Here is a 20,301-nt window from a genome sequence, read left to right as displayed (position 1 = left end):
ATATTGGATAATCCCTAAAGGCCTGTCGTGTAAACAGATGTTTATTTTGGTGTCGCTAGAAATAAACTCCGGCCATCTACATGGAGATCAGGTACTGAGAGCGTTTCAAAGATTAACATCGCCAACAATGATGACTTGCAAACATTACGTAATTAAGTCAACATTTCCAAATATGGGCAAATATGTTTACAATTAACTTTTTCTTATATTTTGATAATTCCCATGGCAACTCTTTCATGGATAGTTTAAATTAAAAGTTATCGAATTTATGATGGTTTTACCAAAGAGCTAAAGCTGAGTCCGTTTTTACCAAAGAGGGATCATGGGATGGTTCATAATTATTGAGGAACGTCGACCCCAGGAATGAACGATCGACTCTTCCATTATGTGTTCAAAACGTATCGTTTTCTGTCGTCTGCTTCGACTACAAAAGTCATGAACTTTTTAATTTTTCCTTTTAAATCAGCATATTAAATTGCTGTCAACCAGTGTCTCTTCCTTTAACTATCAATTTGTTCTTTTTTAAAAGATTTTACTGTGTAACGACAGTGAAGAGTACATTTTTTTATTAACAAGGGTGAATTTTGACCGCAAGAATTTGATTCGAGTTGACAAACTTTGATTTATTCAACGGGTGTAAACCCACTTGATGTAAGAGCAAGAATAGTTGCTGCTTCAGCTGACCAATCAGTGATTGGTTCTTGTGTCACGTGATTTGTAGAACTCGCTGTCCTCGGTGTGTGGTGTCAAAAGGGAACATCGCTAAAAAACTAGGACGGGATTTATTCTCCATTTTCGATCATTCCCAGGTAAGCTTTTTTCCTCAAAATCCTTCAGTGTTTAGTTCATAACTTTCAGATGTTATTGGTGAATTCTTAGAAGCTGTCATGACTGCTAAATGTGAAATTAAACTGTTAAAAACTTCGAAGTTTAGTCAAGACTGTACACGAAACCAGTTTACGATGTCGAAGTACTGTACACTCGATTGGGAAGTTTGATGACATTGATTTATTATGATTTTCTCGCGAGTAATTTATTCCATTAATTGTTCATTAGGCAATGAAGGGACTACCATTGTAGAAAAACTTAAGTAGATTAGCTTTGGTTTGTCCTACCAATCATGCCCATGGTATACTGCTCTAGAAACTCGTTGGGTGCCATTTTAAGGCAACATGTCGAGTTGTAATTTGTCTTTTTTTTTTATTCGTGGTGTGGTCTGTTTGTGTTACTTGTGAACGTTTCATTTTGCAATAGGGATGGTTATTTTGGATTGTATAAAATGTGGGGGTAAGGAACTGTCATAAGTATTTTGTATTGGGTTGATACCCTTCATTGCTCCACAGAATTAGTTGGGATTTTATAAGCAATTAATTAAAACTATGGTTTGGTGTTTTTTAATCTTATGTTTAATTTTGTTTATTGGTAGTGAAGTACATGATGAGTTCTGACTGAGTGGAAAACGATTATGTAATAATGCGGGAAATTTATGAATTTCAGACTTTATTTCCCTCATCAAACAATTTCCCTGCCATTTTATCACAAATCAGAAAAAGAAAAGGTAAAAGGTAAACCTATCCATTGAATTGGTTGAATTGGTAGAGTAAACTTTTTATAACGAGTACCACACCAGCTTAGAAATAGAATACTTAGTAGTATGAAATTGCGCTGAGCGTCGTCAAATTTTTCAGTAGCCAATTTCCATAGTGAAGGAAAATAAAGGACTGGGCAAAGCATCCCAATCATCTTAGTTCATATATGGAGGTTCTACCTCCTTGGTTCATACAAGTTGGTGTGAAGTGACAAGATGATATTGGAGGATTGAGACCATACACTAGCCTCATCATTTCTAGTTGCGATTACGTAACCCTCCTCCCGACAGCCGCCGTAACCCTCCTCTGGAACTACCTCGCAACTACCTCATTCCTTGCCTAACTCCATAGTTTGTCAGGGTTAAATAAACAAATCATTACCTGTTCTTTTATTTTGCTGTTGTGTACAGTTTTTATTTCTAAAACAAGTTTACCAGTAACTTATCTACTGGTTGTGGCTGAAATTGAACTTCATTAAAAAGCTATTTTAAATTTTGTAACTGATAAAGATGAATTTATAGTTGATTTGCGATTTAATGCCCTTTTCCACATTAATTTTTGTGCGTTTATAAATAGGTTAAATTTATAGAAACTGAAAGTTCATTCGTCATACCTGCAATGAACTTTGTTATAATGAACTTTAATTTCCATCACCGTAAGAACTTTCGACACTAGAAAAAACAATTGCAAACTTTTAGTTCAAAATTATGTTAAGATTTATCAAATAATAAATCACAAGAAAAATTGACTTTTTAGATATATTAAGTTGCAATGTTTGAATAGCTAGGAATCCTATGTTGTGGTAATTTTTTTTAGAACTAGGCTCACTCCTAAATGACCTTCACCCTCTTTATCTTGCCATAGTTCTTACCTGTGAGTGTAATGGTATGATCCATTGCCTGGAGTCAATGGCACTTGTCTAGGGGTGGGCTTTATAGGCTAGCCATAAAAGGTTGTGTTGAAAGTGTATAATGTAATGTACATTGTACCACATGCACTCTCTGAACTAAACAATAAACACAATGGTTACTTATAAAGTTGGAATTTATTGGGAAAATAAAGCAGTCTGGAAAAGAATAGGGCTGGGAAAATATTGAGGTAAATTGAATAATATAATAGACTTATTTATAGTCTCTTTAACAAATATGTGCAAGAGTTTCACAAGTTAAACATTCCTGTGGGTTTGTATGATGAGTCAAAATCGACGGAAAGTTCAATATTTTTAACTCGTGAATCAACTCGGCAATTCCTTATTTTTTTTAAGAAAAGATTCTCAAAAGAAGAATTTATGTTTTTTGAAAGGATTGAATGTCGGAAGTATTGATAACTTTCCTAGTTTAAAAAGTAAACAAATATTCTCAAAGTACTAGAATTCATTATTGTCATCTTGCCACTCGTGACCATTTAGTTTTCCTATTATATTTTAAATATAAATGTGGGTACACTTACACTGTAGCAATATATAAAATGTTGTCACATTAAATTGAAACAAATGTCAAATTATTTCTGGTAATTCTAAATAGACTGATTTGTTAAGTCCCACCAAAATATGTTGTAGATATATTTTTAAGTAAATTTAAAAAAATTCCTCTCCTATCTCGCTGAGAATGAACCAGAATCTTCAGTTCAGTGTTTCCTGGTTGTAAATTTTAGTACTAAACCTTGACTCACATTGTACTTTTGCTCTTTTGAGTTGTGTATAGACAATATTATCTAAGAAATTCCCGAAATGTGATCAGTGAAGTGGAAAATTACTCAGCAGAGTGGAATGAATCGTGCTTTTTGTTGGGAACAATTTACTGGATACGCTTTGTGACTTTAAAAACTGATTTACTGTGGGAGAGTTTTGTGCAAGGACTCTTGATATGACTAGTTAAATTTTGACTGTATTTGCTTGTTGGCCTAAATTACTGTAAAATAATAAATACAGTCAAGCAAATATTCAGTTGATTTCATCGTTTTGGGTTTCTCAGCTGTGCCATTTCATTAAAGCCATTGGACACTTTCGGTAAACAGTATTGTCCAAGGCCCACACTTTGTGTATTCACAACTTCTATATAAAATAACAAACCTGTGAAAACTAAGCCTCAATCGGTCATCGGAGTCGGGAGAAAATAACTGGATAACCCATCCTTGTTTCCATGCGTTTCGCCGTGTCATGACATGTGTTTAAAATAAATCTGTAATTCTCGAGATCAAGAATTGATAATTGTTTTAATGTTTTCTTCAAAAAGTAAAGCATTTCATGGAATAATATTTCAAGAGAAGTCTTTCACCATCACCTTCTGTAAACCCTGTTGTAAATCTGTGAACTTAAAAAAAAAAATTCTGTACCGAAAGTGTCCAATGGCTTTAAAGTTCAGTTGTTCCTGACACTTGTTTTTTTTGTGACAGACTGCAGTTAGATGCCTGTGAATAAAAGTAACTGACCTTGCTGGAGAATAACCAGTTACTTTCTCATTTCACAAGTTCGTTAACTTTTTTTACCAGTCCATACGCGTGTACTTTATATCAACTACACGGAAATCGTGATTGACCATTTAGGGCTGTAGCAGTGAGTAAATGCTGAACATTACAGTAAAGTTGTACAAATTTACATTTTGTGTCATGAATGTCTTACAATGCACTGCCTAAGGCTACACAGTCTTGTCTTTGTAGAGAAATGGATTTCAAAGCACTTTCGACAGTTTGCTTGAGGTGGGGGCGAAGGTTGAGAGAGTTCCATGGAAAATGTATTGATGGTGAAAACCTCTCTGCATGGTTCTTTCTAAAGGGAATTGGTATTAGTAAACTGCCATTTTGATCTGAGATTTGCTTGACATTCAATTCAAGTCAACTTACTCAAAATTCTGCTTAAGTTTAAACCCCTTCCTTGGTGTCCAAGAAATGAGGAGATGTAAATGGATTGAAAGAGCGGGCGACCGACTTTTATACAGACTTTAAAACAGGTAGGGTTGTGGCCATTCGATATATGGAATGGGTCGAAGGGAAAGTCCTTTTAGTGCGCAGCCACCCTGCAAGATTTTAAACGGCCATTTAAGACCGAGTCACTACTCTTTTAAAAATGCCCTTTTTGTTGAAAAATTTATTAAGAAAATCTGTAAATCCTTTCCGTTTTATAGATGGAATCTGTTTCATTGACGGTCAATTGCATTATGACACTAGCAACAGTTGAGGGTATTGGCTCACATTTTTCATAGATTATGCATTGAGTAGTAAGCACTACCACTGTGTATTGATTGCGTTACTTGTAAATTAGCACCCGCGTAAGCTGGCGTGCCAACTGACTAGCATGTGTTTGAATAGTTTTTACCAACCATGTCTATACCATGCGTTCCATCATTGCACTATGATGTGATATCCTTGCAGTCAATTAGAATGGATTTAAACTGTCTTGGGTATTTATAATTATGTTATCAGAAAGTAAACTGGTAACAGCTGGCTACAAGGTTTTTGCTAGGATCACTGGCCTAGAATTACATGCAGGCCCATGACAGGCCTAAGCAGAGACAATGGCCTCTGTTGCCCCTGTTCTTGGCCTTGGTGCCTCTTCAAAAATTTCCCTTTGACTTAAAGGTTTTCCAATGGAAATGCGCTCTGAAAAATGAAAATGGCTTTCTCTTTTAAAGATGAAATTCTTTTCCAATGGAAATGCGCTCTGAAAAATGAAAATGGCTTTCTCTTTTAAAGATGAAATTCTTTTCCAATGGAAATGTGCTCTAAAAATGAAAATGGCTTTCTCTTTTAAAGATGAAATTCTTTTCCAATGGAAATGCGCTCTGAAAAATGAAAATGGCTTTCTCTTTTAAAGATGAAATTCTTTTCCAATGGAAATGCGCTCTGAAAAATGAAAATGGCTTTCTCTTTTAAAGATGAAATTCTTTTCCAATGGAATTGTGCTCTAAAAAATGAAAATGGCTTTCTCTTTTAAAGATGAAATTCTTTTCCAATGGAAATGTGCTCTAAAAATGAAAATGGCTTTCTCTTTTAAAGATGAAATTCTTTTCCAATGGAAATGCGCTCTGAAAAAAGGAAAATGGCTTTCTCTTTTAAAGATGAAATTCTTTTCCAATGGAAATGCGCTCTGAAAAATTAAAATGGCTTTCTCTTTTAAAGATGAAATTTTTTTTCCAATGGAAATGTGCTCTAAAAAATGAAAATGGCTTTCTCTTTTAAAGATGAAATTCTTTTCCGATGGAAATGTGCTCTAAAAAATGAAAATGGCTTTCTCTTTTAAAGATGAAATTCTTTTCCAATGGAAATGTGCTCTGAAAAATGAAAATGGCTTTCTCTTTTAAAGATGAAATTCTTTTCCAATGGAAATGTGCTCTAAAAAATAAAAATGGCTTTCTCTTTTAAAGATGAAATTCTTTTCCAATGGAAATGTGCTCTAAAAATGAAAATGGCTTTCTCTTTTAAAGATGAAATATTTTTCCAATGGAAATGTGCTCTAAAAAATGAAAATGGCTTTCTCTTTTAAAGATGAAATTCTTTTCCAATGGAAATGCGCTCTGAAAAATGAAAATGGCTTTCTATTTTAAAGATGAAATTCTTTTCCAATGGAATTGTGCTCTAAAAAATGAAAATGGCTTTTTTTTTTAAAGATGAAATTCTTTTCCAATGGAAATGTGCTCTAAAAAATGAAAATGGCTTTCTCTTTTAAAGATGAAATATTTTTCCAATGGAAATGTGCTCTAAAAAATGAAGATGGCTTTCTCTTTTAAAGATGAAATTCTTTTCCAATGGAAATGTGCTCTGAAAAATGAAAATGGCTTTCTCTTTTAAAGACGAAATTCCAGATCTGAAAAGGATCCAAATTGGCTGGACATTTAAAAACTGAGGTGTCGAAAGTGTTCACTTACAATTTACATCATATGTGAATGACAGATAAAACAGGGTGTCAAAATTTAAAACAGGGTGTGAAAAAGACACCCAGACACCCCTCTAGCTAACACACTATGATGACTGCCTGTCAATAAGTAACCCACAGATCAATCAAGGGTAGGACTAGCTTGGAGTCAGTAAGTGCAGTTACCTGTTTACAGTATTTCTGTTCCCACACACATGTCAGAACCTGTTATCAAATTTTTATCCAAATTGCACCCTGTAATTTCTTGACCCGTACCATAAAATGACTGAGTTTTTACGCTTTAGATTTGGATTAAATTTAACCCATGAACTTTTTGGTATTTTTCTTTATTGATTTGTTGTTGTTGAATTTCTGACTTTTTGTCAGCCATACTTTACTTCCACCTGAGTAGAGTGCTATTTATTTAATGTATACTTGGGTTATTTCAAGGCCTGCCATTTTAGACATAAATTTGAACCAAATTTCGAGCAAAATCAAACGTGTCTTTTGTTTGTTATAAATTATGTTTTATTGTTTTATAAAGTAAAAGGTGAGATCATGATGAAAAGAGAAAAATCAGTTTTGTGGTTTGCAAAATTTAGCAGTTAATGGACAGTTTTTAGAGTTTTGGACAGTGAACTTCTGGCGTTTGTTCGTCTGAATTTCAAAATGATAACAAAACAGTCTATTGACTTGAACCATATTGCTGTGTTTGCACTGAGTGGAACGATACAGTGAGAAACTCCATGAATTATATCTCTGACCTTAAGGTCAATTGTGACATGGTTTTATCCGATCACTTAGAAACATACTCAAACCTATTGTGGAAACCCGATTCCCTTTTCAATACACCGGACAGGGTGTGTCTAATATTTGATGGAAATGTTGAAGTTTACACCAACCGTAAAGAGACGCTTGGAGTCATCCAGGCTGGATGATAAATCGAATGTAACAAGTTCATGAAGTTCATGATTTAGAGAAATGTACAGGGATTGGATATTTCTAGTTGCGATTGCGATGGTCATAACTCTTCATTTTCCTCTATGACCTACGATCATCGCGACTAGAATATTTCAGATTTTTATCTGAATTCAGACTTATTCAAATGGTCTGGTGAAAAAAATCAACTGTCTTTTTGTCCACATAAAAACAAGTACTACTCTTTGATCTACTTTTCTAGTGCTGAGGACACTGTTTTTAAAAACTCTATAAAATATAAACTCCAGGGATTACCAAAAGGTGGAACATTTCAACATACCTCAAAACACTTGGATCCTAGTTTCATACTTTTTTGTCGGCAATGACTCTCCCCCTGAGGTATCAATAATGAAAATAAATCCAACAAAGAATCTTGGTTTACTCAGTTGCAGTGAACCATTTAATTGGTTCAAACTACTCTTTGTAAAAGGCCGATCAAGTTTGGTTTTCTGAGTATAAAATATCACTTTCTTGACTTTGTTTCTATCTCTGGTTAGTTTACTGTTCATATTTGTAACAATTACAAGGTGAAAGATCTTAAAGAGAAAATAGAATTAGATATTGGAAACTGCTGACCAACCAAAATTACCTATGTTAAAAATGCAACAAAATAGTTAATAGTAGCCTGATGTTTCAACCCAACCAAAGCCACAAAATCTCTGATAATCTTCTTTTGTGGCTTAAAAAAGAAGAAAGCTGTGGTCAGTTCATAAAATTGTATTATGGAAGAGAGTAATGTCAATTGATTTGAGAGAATCTGAATAAAAGTATGTGGAATTTGCAGGCTTCAAAATAACCCATGGCACCCACAGCAATTGCCGTGGTGCCCTATGTTTTTGCTGTGGTGCCCTTTGCAAAGTTCCAATACAATTTTAAATTTTCCAAAGTTAGCAGTGCCCATATAACAGAGGAAAATTGCTGTGCCCTTCTAGAAAAAAATTTAAGCCCTAAATTTGTTTCAGCCTCAAACAATGGACACTTATGTATTTTTCAGTCTGATTAACCATGGAGCCATGGGAATTCTACCTCCATGGTTAAACAGTGGAAATGATCTTTGTATACACCTCAGTAAAACACTTATTCTTGCATCCTGGGTTTTGTATACAAGACAGTGTTTTATATACACAAGTATCAACCATGAGTGACTGGGGCACCCCCATTCAATTTGCCTCCTTAGCTATGAACTGACTGGCAGTCTTGGTATGTAAGGTATGTCATGTCTCTACAAAAGGTTAAAGGACGTTAAGGGACCAGCTCAACAAACTAGAAACACTCCAATCAGCATTGTGTATAATGTTGAGGGTCAGTGATAATGTAAACTATAACTGATTTATGGAGCACAACACTTTAGAATTATAACAGAGTTCGAGGGTATATTATGTAATCAAAACTCTAGAATGGTTGACATTCTACAAACTTGAACTCTCTCACAATACAGAAAGGAAGACCTTTCACCATGTACATGTACTATTTGAAAAAAATTGATGTTTATTTACTCATGTCTTTTCTAGGTCTTGTTCGGTCCTCTTACTAGGGTTTATTGAAACCATAGTTCGGTTGTAGGTTAGGGTTTGTCAACCATATCTAAAGCTACATACTGCAACTTCGCAAGCACATATTTCAAAGTAGGTTTAACTGACGAAGCCTGTGATGAGGAACCTAAGTCGAAGCCTCAGTTTTAGAAAAAAATTATTGTCCATCTCTGAGTTTCACTGTGGTGTTCTCAGGACTCTATGTAATGTGTTTTTAATGATGTAACTTGAAATATTGCACCACCCTTTTTGACATTCCAAACTACATTAAATCCCCGCTGATCTGTCTAAGGATTAGTTTACCTATGGTTTTAGCCTCCAATATGTACCTACCACTTAACCAGATTTAAAAGTTTAGAACTTGACAACACTTGTACTTGTAGCTTTACAGTGTCCTGTCTTTGCTATTAATGTATTCTCATTTATCTCCTCCTATTTCAAGTATTTTAATTGCTTCCTGTATATCCTTGCCAACTCAGTGATGTCTTTTGGTTCTCTCTTGCTGTCAGCTTATTGATGTCTTTTTTATCTCTTGCTGTCAACTCAGTAGTGATGAACCCAAGACTTTCTTCCCATGTGGTTTTAAATACAGGCCTGACTGGAGCGAGGCAATGTAGTCCTTGGTGCACCTTGAACTGCTGGGATTTAAAGGTGCTCTACACAAAAGGAAGAGTGCCTTGCCCATAAGAATTTCATAATCAGGTCCGAAACTTGTCCCCAAGTATTATGAAAAACAGTCAAGCTTTGTCTGTTATGTTTTGAGTGTCTGTTTAGGATGAATTTGTTTTAGAGACTTCTGGACCAAAGTTCTCCCCATGGATGCACATGCTGACATTTTCAGGCCTTGAAATCCCCTCTTGAAGGGGCACAGCATCTTCCTCTGGTAAGGGGCATTTCTATGAGGAAACTGTAAGTTTGTATTGGAACCTTGCAAAGGGCACCACAGCAAAAGCACAGGGCGCACCACAGCAATTGCTGTGAGTGTCTACGGATATTTTGAGGCCTGCATTTTGCGTAGTACCAACTGACACATTTTGTTCTGGTTTATAAACAAATAATTCACTGAGTTAATATTTTATGTTCCTGAACTCTGTCTGAGAAGAGACAGCAGACACACATAGTTGCATTAGCACAGTGCCACAACGTTACTTGTACCGCTGTTGACATTTACCAATCATTAGCAGGCTGTTCCGTTCTTTACTTGACTTAAATTGGGATATTCTTGAAGCCTCATTAAGTTGTTTTAAAATATCAGAAGTCACTCTGCAGTAGAGATGCAATTAAACTCTGGCCTTTAATTTAAAGAAGGCCTACATCTTTGACTTATGGAGGAATAGTTTTGTTTGAATGCCGTTTGCTTGACTTTTGTACTTTATTATTTGAGATAGAAATGTCTCTCTCTGGGATTTTGGTGCTTGTTATCTTTTACATGTATAAAAAAGCCCTACAAGAGACCCCTTAAAATTTTTGTCTTGAACAGATAACCATTTGGAAGGGCTGTTTTTCTTTTGGGATGGTGGCCTTGTCCCAAGAAGAATGAGATTCCATTCCATCCAATGTATAATGAATGAATTTCTTCCTCATTACATTTAGTTTAATCTACAAGTCACTTAAAATCCCCTTCTACCCATCAAACTGGTAGTACTATGGTGTTAGATCTGAATTGGGAATCACAACATAACATGTGAACAATAAACATTTCCTATTCATTGGGCAAGGATTTGGCCTTGCTGCTGGGCATTGTAGGGTTGCATTGCAGGCTTGGTTGCTTGTATGGGTTTATGGTGGAACTATGGAGCTATAAACCCACTGTAGAGGTTGTGTATGATTACATGCTGGGTGGATTGGATCACTCAAGTGAATGATGTAGCCATGGCAGAAGGATTCCCAGAGTGGCCTGATCATAGTCTGACAATTCATACTCTGAAATTGTGTGTCTGACTTCATTGAAAGAGAACCTTTGAATTTCAAACTTAAGCCTGGCTCATACTTCCTCTAAATGAGAATGCGATAGAGTTTAGCTGTGTTCAACTCCAGCAAAATATTCAAAGCAAAAAATGGAGCCGTGACATCAAAATCCGTATCCTATTCGCATTCAGAACTGAAACCGGGCTTAACTCTTGAGCAAAATATAACTTTGTTTAATTTTAAATTGTTACCCCTTTATAGGCCTTAACCTTTGTATTGGAACTTTACAAAGGGCACCTAGACTTTTTAAAGATTCATAGATACTTACCTTTGTTGGTGTTTTTGTTTACATTTTCCCAGGCCTAATTCACTCCTTATAAATTCAAGATGGATGAGGAGATGGATGAAAGAGCTCGCCGTCGAGAGGAGAGAAGAAGGAAGAGGGAGGCAGAGAAGTAAATAGAACAGCCATTCTAAATTCATTTAAATATTAGAATAATTCAGCATGTGTGTATGAAACCTTTTAATGACTTTAAATTGATTGTGATTGTTCACGAAGTGCAACACAACCAAAAATAAGCAACTTGTTAACAAAGATTCCAAAAGTTATTTTAAAAGGTCCTTTCAAACATTGGATTTCCCCCGTGTACAATTTTGTTTTAGTTGGACCGCTGACAAAATTAAGCAATGGTTGAGAAGATTTCACAGGGGACCTTGGACAGTGCAATCACTGATTGTCCTTTCACTCAAAGTGCAATTAGTAAACTTCTGCAACCATGCTAAAATAAAGCAAAGAACCCCTGCTAAATTGCTGTTATGTGTAATGGGCTTCAAACTAACATGGGGTGACAGTGAGGTTAAAATCCCTAAGGAGTTCCCAAGGGACGGGAATTTGCCATGTAGTGTGAACAGAGCTATAGTAAGAGCGTTAGTATGCTTAATTATAAACTAGTCGGTGTTTGTTTGGAGAGACGTTTACTTGACCTGGTCTACTCACAATCCAAATGTTTACGCTTGTCATTAAAACGTTCTTTGTCAGATTTGTTATTAATATTTTGAGTGTGTCACTGGGCATGTTGACTTAATATTGAATACTGTATGCATTGCATTCTAACCCTTGATTGATGTTTGTTGGCCGCTTTGGTGTGAAGGGATCGTCCCTTGTAGGCCCATATGAAAAGATGTGGCTGAGCCTCCTTATTATTTTAGACTGTTGTGCCAACTAATGGTTCACTGGATAAAATGATGAGAGAGGAGGAGGATAAGGCGAGGCTTGGACTCCAAAGTGACATTGAGGGAAATTCCCTTTGCTTTATTGCTTCTTAAAATGTTCCAAAGAAGAAAAGTTGGTTTTTTTTCTGGTAAACTTAACTGTAGGACAGTGATCTCATACTTTGTAATGAACTTGGACACACAGTCGATCTACATACACATACTAACTGTGTTGTTTTTATAAAATGTTCTGATAAATTGGATGCATTATGATGATTGCTGTGCTAATAACAGTGTGCAGGTTTGATACTTCATGGAGGCATTGGAGGTAATTTCCTACCCTCCCAACTCGTTCTGAAGTAATTGTGGTTAAGTGCCTTCCTCAAGGGTACAAGTGTCATGACCGAGGTTCGAACCCACACTCTGCTGCTGAAAACACCAGAGCTTGGGTCTGGTGAACTAGACCACTCGGCCATGACATGAGATAGTCCTTAGAAGAATGAAGTATCAGACCTTGTGTGTTGCATGATTGTATTGGTTCCTTGTTTGTCTCTAACTTCTTCAGAGCAGCATTGGAGAATGGAAATCCAGAGGAGGTGGATCGGCAACTGGAAGAGCTAAGAATGAGACGAGAAAACAGAAGACGGAAAAGAGAATTGTGCGTGTATTTAACACTTTTTGTTTATTGTTTAACCTTTAAGTGTAAATAGTTTGCCATGTCTGAATTAAGTGGCTTTAGCCATGGCTTTATAGTGGCTATAGCCGTTGGCTACAACTATGGATAATTGGCTTTCAACAACCTAGCCATAGCCACTTCCACAGCCATTAATTCAGACACAGCCTGTCTTTGACGAAAATCAAATTTTCACAATGACTTTCCTCTAAACACCAGTTAAAATTTTACAATTTATTTTCTAAAACTCTTTAAAAAACTTATAATTAGTATGGCAATAACTTTTTATCAATGCAAATCCGTACTCAAACTTTCTATTTTCAATAGTTTTCTCTTGCAAACATGGAAATAGTTTTTAAAAACATGACCAGCGACAACCTTTATTTTCTGTGGTCTTGGCATTCAATAAGGGCCTCATAAATTCTTGAGAGTTGTCGATGAAAGTGCACTCTTTGCAAATTGAAATTGGCCTTGCCCTCTCAAAGATTGAATTCCAGGTATGCAATACTTCCTTGTTAATGCTGTTGTTTTATTGTTCAATATTACTTCTGGTCCTATTCAACCTATATGACATAATTTGAATTACAGATGTTGTAACCCAAGAGTTGTGTTACTCAAATTACAGGAAGTTCTCAAAGTTATGTATCTTTGTGCTTTGTGTATTGTGCTTTCTGTTTCTAATTTTAACATGCAGTTTCATGTATTCTTGATTTATTAATAAGATTTAATCATGAGTGAAACTTTAAAGCATGATTTTTGTGTGATTGAACTTTTAACTGATGAATAGGATTCTGGAAATCCTGGATGCAATTTTGAAGTTATTTGAAATATGTATTTGAAATGGTGGCGTTGTTCTATCTTGCGTTCCTCAAAATACACATGTCTATTATGTGCTACTGCTTTGGATAATTGCATGTGATTGAGTGATGGTCAAAAGAACAGTTCAGAACTACAAGTGAACGCTCTTTTCCTTTCCATTTATATATATATACAATGAATTTTTGCATGTTTTGTTTCTTGTGATAATGAAACTCAATATACAGTTGTGTAATGAATTGGTTTTCATTCCATTTTCTCTTTTCATACTATAAGCCATTTTGAGATACAATGGACACAATACTATAAAACTATTAGGACTGGGTAAATTTGTCTGTTTACGCCCAAACCAAACAGTGTACTCATATAGTGTCCTCCATATCTCAAAAGTGTTTGTTTTTTCCGGTACTGAAACTTGTCAAACTTCTTAACAACTTTGAAATCTTAAAATCCTTATTTACATTTTGGCTCGTCAATTAATTATTAAAATTAGACTGGAGGCAGGTGAATCGGAAACAATAGAAACAAATGGTCCTACTGAGGAGACAGACGCTGAGAGACGGAGGAGAGAAAGAAGAGAAAGACGACAACGAGAAGAGGAGGGAGTTCCTGAACCAGCTCCAGAACCAGAACGTAAACCAGAACCAGAGCCAGAACCAGTTGTAGAAAATGATGAAGTGAGTACACCCTCCCAACGACCACTTTACTGAAGAAAAAAATAAATAAATAATTGTTTCAGTGATAGCATGTAAATAAATCTTTTTGAAGTGACGGTGGTTCTGAGAAGAAGCGGAGGGCTCAACATTCTCCGTCTGTCATCACCTGACGATGAAGAGTGCTGTCTCTATCGGTCTCCTGACGACGGAGAGAGTATACTGTCAGAAACATTGAACCCTCAGATTCTTCTCAGAACCACCACTACTCAAAAGAGAGTTATCAACATGGTATCACTGCAAAATATTTCTATTCAAAATAAAAGTTGTTCTTGGAAAATTAGTTTTGTCACAGTCACAAAAATTAGTTTTATCTCATTCTTTGATCACATTTTTCTTATAAACGGAGTGTAAATGTTTTATCATTTGTTTGGCAGCTGCAATACCTTACATGCTGACTTCATTATCCTTGTTTTAATACAATGTTACAATTGTCACTGTCATTGTCATTTTTGTCATTATTTCAATCATTGACGTTGTCATCTTTCCATTTTGATAAAACCATTGACTCTTTGTCATTACATCATCATTTGACATTTGAATACATCTGATTGCAGGTTTGTCATTTATGTTGTTGTCATTGTCATTGTCATTGTCATACTCTTGTCAACAGGCTGACAGTCCATCTAGAGACGAGATTGAACAGGAAGAGGAGAACAATAATGAAGATGAAGAGAGACGCAAGGTGATCCAAAGAAACTTCAAATAGTTATCTCCACCGTACCCATAGCAACCACCCATCCAGAGCAATGGCATAATTTGTAGTACCCTTCTACCCATAGCAACCACATAGCCATAGTTACCACCAATCCATAGCAACCATCTATCCATAGTTACCACCAATCCATAGCAACCATCTATCCATAGTTACCACCAATCCATAGCAACCATCTATCCATAGTTACCACATATCCATAGCAACCATGTAGACATAGTTATCCATTGTAACCTTCCTTAGCAACCATCTATCCATCGTGACAATCTATCCATAGCAACCATGTATGCATAGTTTTAATCCATTAATAGTAACCTTCCATAGCAACCATCTATCCATAGTTACCCCAAATTCATGATAACAACTATTGCCTCCATTTATTAACCAAACAGGTCAACTTCCCCCCAAACCTAATCATTTTAATTTGTTGTCTTTATGTTTTATTTATGTTTGTTTAAACCACTGGTAGAAACCCAATAGTGCATTAAAATAACTTGTATAGGGGCACCAAGGCCAAGACTAAGGGTAACAGAGGGCATTGCCTCGGTGGCCTGCATGTCATTCCAGGCCTGTATCATTATTACTATTATTATTCCTGATTGTTAACAGGAGGAAGAAGCAGCTGCTGCCAGAGCACAAGAAGAAGAAGAAGAACAAAGGAGGCAGGAAGAGGAGCAAGAGCGTCAAAGACAAGAAGAGGTAAGTGTTTCATGCAGGAAGAACTAGTCAGAAAATGAATCCCGGTCTAAGAAGCATTACTGCAGGATAGCGCTTCCCAGAGTCAGATTAAAACTGACCTTATAACCACATTTCTTCGAAGTGAAATGTTTCTCAAAATGCTTTTGAAAGCTGCTTTTGGCTTCTAACAAATAAGTTTTCCTTGGCGCTAAGTTTTGTCAGTTACACCTTCCTCTTAATGACATTGTGATTGATTAGGAGCAACGGCAGCAAGAAGAAGCAGCTCAAGAAGAGGAACGACGTAGACAAGAAGAAGACGAAGAAAGACAGAGACTAGCTGAGGAGAAGAAACGCAAGCAAGATGAGGTAGGAGCGATTAAGACTTCAGGATAGACACGCTGGGAAAGATGGGCAGTCCGTTGTTCTTAAGTTACTTGTATCCTCTGAGAAGAGCCGGTTTGTACTGCTCCATGTTTTTGTCATTGAACTCTCCAGGAGAGGGTCAGAGAAAACTAATTGAAAACATCAAGCAGAAACCGTCTCCTCTCAGAGCAACCACTACTCCTAAAAGATTCTTTTAACATGGTAACACCACAAACCTTACTTAGTCCGAACATTTTCTTAGCATAATTGTCTCTCGTTGTTGAAGTAAGACATTTACTTTTTTCTTGGTGTATTCACAAGTCATATTATGAGATCTCGGAGCAACCACTACTCTCAAAGGAGATTTCTAACATAGTGTCACCACAAACCTTAATTACTTAGTGCATAAGTGTTGGATTGGGGTGGGGCTCTCTATAAATACTTTACTATTATGTTTATTTTTACAATTATTATTATTCAGGAACGGAAAAGGAAGGAAGCTGAGGCAAAAGCCGACGCTGATCGCAAAAAGAAACAAGAGGAAGAAGAGGTAAGAGTAGTTTTTAAAGTTTATTTCTAGTAAGGAAAGAAGACCCCAAAGGTTGCCATCTTAGTTATTTAAATTGCTGTGAAAAGTTAGTTCATTCTGGATCATTCTAAACTTTTTACTTAAAAATAAAATATTTAAAATTGACTTGATTTTAATTGAATTGTTAATGAAGTCAAGATGTATGTTTTGTAACATTTGTTCTTAATTATTGTATACAGTGTCCAATTGAATGACATTTTTTCTGTATTTTATGTACGAACATGCACTGTTTAAGAATTTGAGGCATTTTTTAGATAATATTGTAAATATCTCTGTCACTGTGTATTTTGTCCTGTTTATCTTTTTATAGTTCTTCCTTTCTATTTTACAAATCTTTCTTGATTTTGTTTTATTATAAGATTTTAATGTGATGTTTATAATAAATTTAATTGAATTGAATTGTATGTGAATTTGATGGTTTACAGATGGCATTTCCTGTAGAATGATCCACGGAAGTTCAAGTTAACTTGAGAGGAGAGCCTCTAGACATTATCTTTTTTTCTTTTAGGCAATCCTTCAAACTCAAGCTGGTCCTCTTTCATTCCTCTGTATTTGAATTGCTCTCAGTTTATCTTAAATTGTCCAGTATTGTTCTTACTTACTTAAAAATTTGTAAAAAAAATGTCTTTGGTCAGTTGTAGTTTCTTATGCACTCTTATCTGTTTTTCTTAAATTGTTCAGTATTTTCTTAACTTGCCTAATATTTTTAACCTCTGGACCCTTTGGGGTTGAGGGTGATTTATAAAAGCTGATTATTATTATTTCATTAGGCCTAGTACATGTATATCTATGAATGCTTTTACGAATGTGCAATATTGTAGTTTTAATTTGTCAGAGAAATGAAATAAATATAACTTTATTTGTTGATTGTAGCGTAAGAAGAAAGCAGCTGCACCCGCTGAGAATGGAGAAACGGCGGCTCCACCCGCTGAGAAGAAAATGTCACTTATGGGCAAAATGAAATCAGGTCGTAAGATGAATATCAAGGTAAGTGTGAAAAGACGCCAAGATCAACAATTTCAACCCTGATTAAAAGGAAAAGTCACGGAAAACTACTGATGTTTGATCTATAAACTGGTATATTTGAAGCAATATTATGTTGTTCGGTGTATAGATTACATTAAAACACAATTCAATATTTAATTTATCAAAACTTGAAGTAGGTGGGTGGATCGAACCATTTCTTCCCAGTGTATAATTTTAAAATTAAAAACTTGTTTTCTCTGTGTTTAGGCCATGATGATGAAGAAAGCTGGTCAAGACCTTCAGAAGGAAAAGACAGAGACTGCTGCTGAGAAATCTCAATTCATTGATGATAATGTTAAGATGGTTGATGTAGACTCCATGAGTCAACGAGATCTTAAAGCACTCTGTGAAAGACTTCATGAGCAACTCGTACTAGCTGAGAGTGATAAATATGATCTAGAAGTTGAAGTCCGAGATAAAGATTTGGATGTAAGACATTTTAAAGTGATTGGTTCTTCGTTACTCTATGTTTTATTTTCTTAATGCTTTTCATTTTGCCGTCAAGTGCTTTGAGGAATTTTGTATTCATATTACATTTGTGTAACAGTTGTGTTTCTTTGTTGTGATTATCTTTTGTAGATTGACGAGCTGAACAGAAGAGCAATGGAAATAAAGGGTAGATTGTAAGTAGCAATTCTCCTCAGTAGTTTTATCTCAAACTATTCTGTCTGTACTTAAATATTTGGTGCGTCTCTTCTTTGAATTATGAGACCGATTTCTTTGAATAGCACCATGTAATGGTTTACAAGGTGCTGGGGTGCAATATGCAGCCAATCAGATCAGATTGTCTCAAGTTCTGAGTAAGATGATTCCTGACTCTTGATTTGTATATTTATTTGCAGTGTGAAGCCAACATTGAAGAAAGTAGAGAAGAAATCAGAAGACAAAACTGACCAGGTTTGAAAAACAACTTTATCCAGTTAAATCTTTCTCTGTAAAAATTACAATACAACTTTTTTCCTTCTTTTTTTCTTCTCCCCCCCCCCCCTTTTGGTTTGCAATATACTTTTTAATGATGTAAACATTGTTAACTGTTGTTTAAGAATTTATTAGATTACTTTGTTAATTAGTTAGATAAGATATTTTTGGTCTTGTTATTTTTTCGTTGTGAAGTGCCTTGATCATCTTTTATGTGGACTTTTATGTGCTATATTATAAGTTGACATTATTATCAGGTCGCATGAGATCTTTCATTCAAGAATTTTTGTTTACATCTGCAAATATAATAGGAGTGTAATCTTACATATGGTCTCGTACTTTTCTTGTTTTATCTCCAGCATAAATCTGATTTCCGTGAGAGTTTGAAGAAACATGAAGTCTCTAATTAAGACTGATTTCTCAATTTGTGTGCAGTTAGAACGTAAACAGGTAAGAACAATATCTTAAAATGAAAAACCTCGGGGGAAATCCCATAAAAGTCCAGTTGTATTATGAGCAGGATTTTGTTTATAAAGAAAACATTGACAGTATGAAACCAATCAACAACAACAAAAGTTTTAAACCAAATTGCAACAATGAGATTGTTTACTTGTTACTGCATTGTTCCTACTCATCATCGTTCAATTCAATTCAATTCAATTTATTTGTTCATCGTATGAAAACACATGAACTTTGTTTTCCACTGTGCAGCATTTTCAAAAAGTACATAAAACTACACCATGTTTTTGAATTTTGTTTGAAAATACCATGCAATCTTTAAAATTATTTGTTGTAATTTTATTTGATGAATTCTGATAAATGCACAAAATATTTAACTGTATGATAAAATGAATGAATGTTTTTGTGTTTTGATTGTTTTTACAGGAGTGTGCTGTACTTCACATTGTTACAAGCCAGACTCTACAGTAGCTTAGTAGATAATTGATTCAATTCAAAGCTTGCCGTAGACCCCCTCCCCCCCCCCCAAACCTGGAGGAGGAAGAATCCATTCGTTACTTCCAGTCTTTTATGTAGATTTTTCTCTCTCTTTTTTAAATCGTGTTGCCATGGTCACAATTTCAAAGAATGCTATTTTTGGCATTAAATAACTTACTGAAAGTCACTATTTATAAATGAATATTCATATACCCCCCTGTAAGAGTGGGTTGTCCTTTTATATGTTGGTTTATTAATAGGTGTGTACAGGTTTAGTTATTAATTGTAGAATATATTAGCAGTTTTACATATTCATGACTTATGAATATTTATCAGTGTATTAGAATAATGTAGTGTGTTAACTGATGACATTTTAAACAAAATGCAATTCATACAGCTCACTGTTACTATGTGCGACCCTCATGTTATTTATAGCCTTTTTTTTATTACCGATTATACATAATAACTAGTTTACTGTGTTTTCAAAATGTGCATATAAAGAAGTCTTCCACTGCATTTATTTGTCTTTATTTGTAAAAAAGAAAACAAAAACCCATCTCTAGATGACAGAGTACCATTTTTAAAGTATTTTTTTTTTTTAAATCTTGACTTGTATGATTGTGATGACCGTAACTTCCAGCGGACTTTCAAAGGTCAAAAAAACTCCATGTGCCTTATCTTCCACTGCGCCTACGATCGATCTGCTATCGATTGAGTTCATTGTGATGATCACTGCGTGACATCTTACGTATTGTTTTTTTCTTTGTCATTGGGCGAATGGTTTGACTGGGATGGGGTTATTCTGG

General features: G+C 35.3%; 1 protein-coding gene across 3 annotated transcripts; it reads left to right on the top strand.

The window, feature by feature from the left end:
- The first annotated feature begins 725 nt into the window (after positions 1-725).
- LOC139953730 (uncharacterized) lies at positions 726-19,541 on the top strand. 3 transcript variants are annotated; one of them, XM_071953263.1, is made up of 14 exons: positions 726-809; positions 11,217-11,311; positions 12,634-12,726; positions 14,051-14,234; positions 14,884-14,955; positions 15,595-15,684; positions 15,922-16,029; positions 16,508-16,576; positions 17,489-17,602; positions 17,849-18,070; positions 18,221-18,264; positions 18,484-18,538; positions 18,919-19,009; positions 19,445-19,541. In XM_071953263.1, exons 2-13 carry the CDS (start codon positions 11,244-11,246, stop codon positions 18,967-18,969), a joined length of 1,170 nt encoding a protein of 389 aa, XP_071809364.1. In that variant the 5' UTR covers positions 726-809; positions 11,217-11,243; the 3' UTR covers positions 18,970-19,009; positions 19,445-19,541. The 3 variants fall into 3 exon arrangements, with proteins under 3 accessions (XP_071809364.1, XP_071809366.1, XP_071809365.1); XM_071953265.1 differs by lacking the exon at positions 12,634-12,726; XM_071953264.1 differs by lacking the exon at positions 14,884-14,955.
- The last annotated feature ends 760 nt before the right edge of the window (positions 19,542-20,301 follow it).

Source organism: Asterias amurensis, chromosome 22 (genome assembly GCF_032118995.1).
Source record: "Asterias amurensis chromosome 22, ASM3211899v1".
NCBI lineage: Eukaryota > Metazoa > Echinodermata > Asteroidea > Forcipulatida > Asteriidae > Asterias > Asterias amurensis.
This window is presented reverse-complemented; position numbering and strand designations above follow the sequence as displayed.

Coding starts and splice junctions, on each gene's coding strand:
- LOC139953730 (XM_071953263.1), top strand. CDS start 11,244: ATGGATGAGGAGATGGATGAAAGAGCTCGCCGTCGAGAGGAGAGAAGA. Junction 14,235..14,883: donor CAGTTGTAGAAAATGATGAA/GTGAGTACACCC, acceptor TCTTGTCAACAG/GCTGACAGTCCATCTAGAGA. Junction 16,030..16,507: donor AGAAACGCAAGCAAGATGAG/GTAGGAGCGATT, acceptor ATTATTATTCAG/GAACGGAAAAGGAAGGAAGC.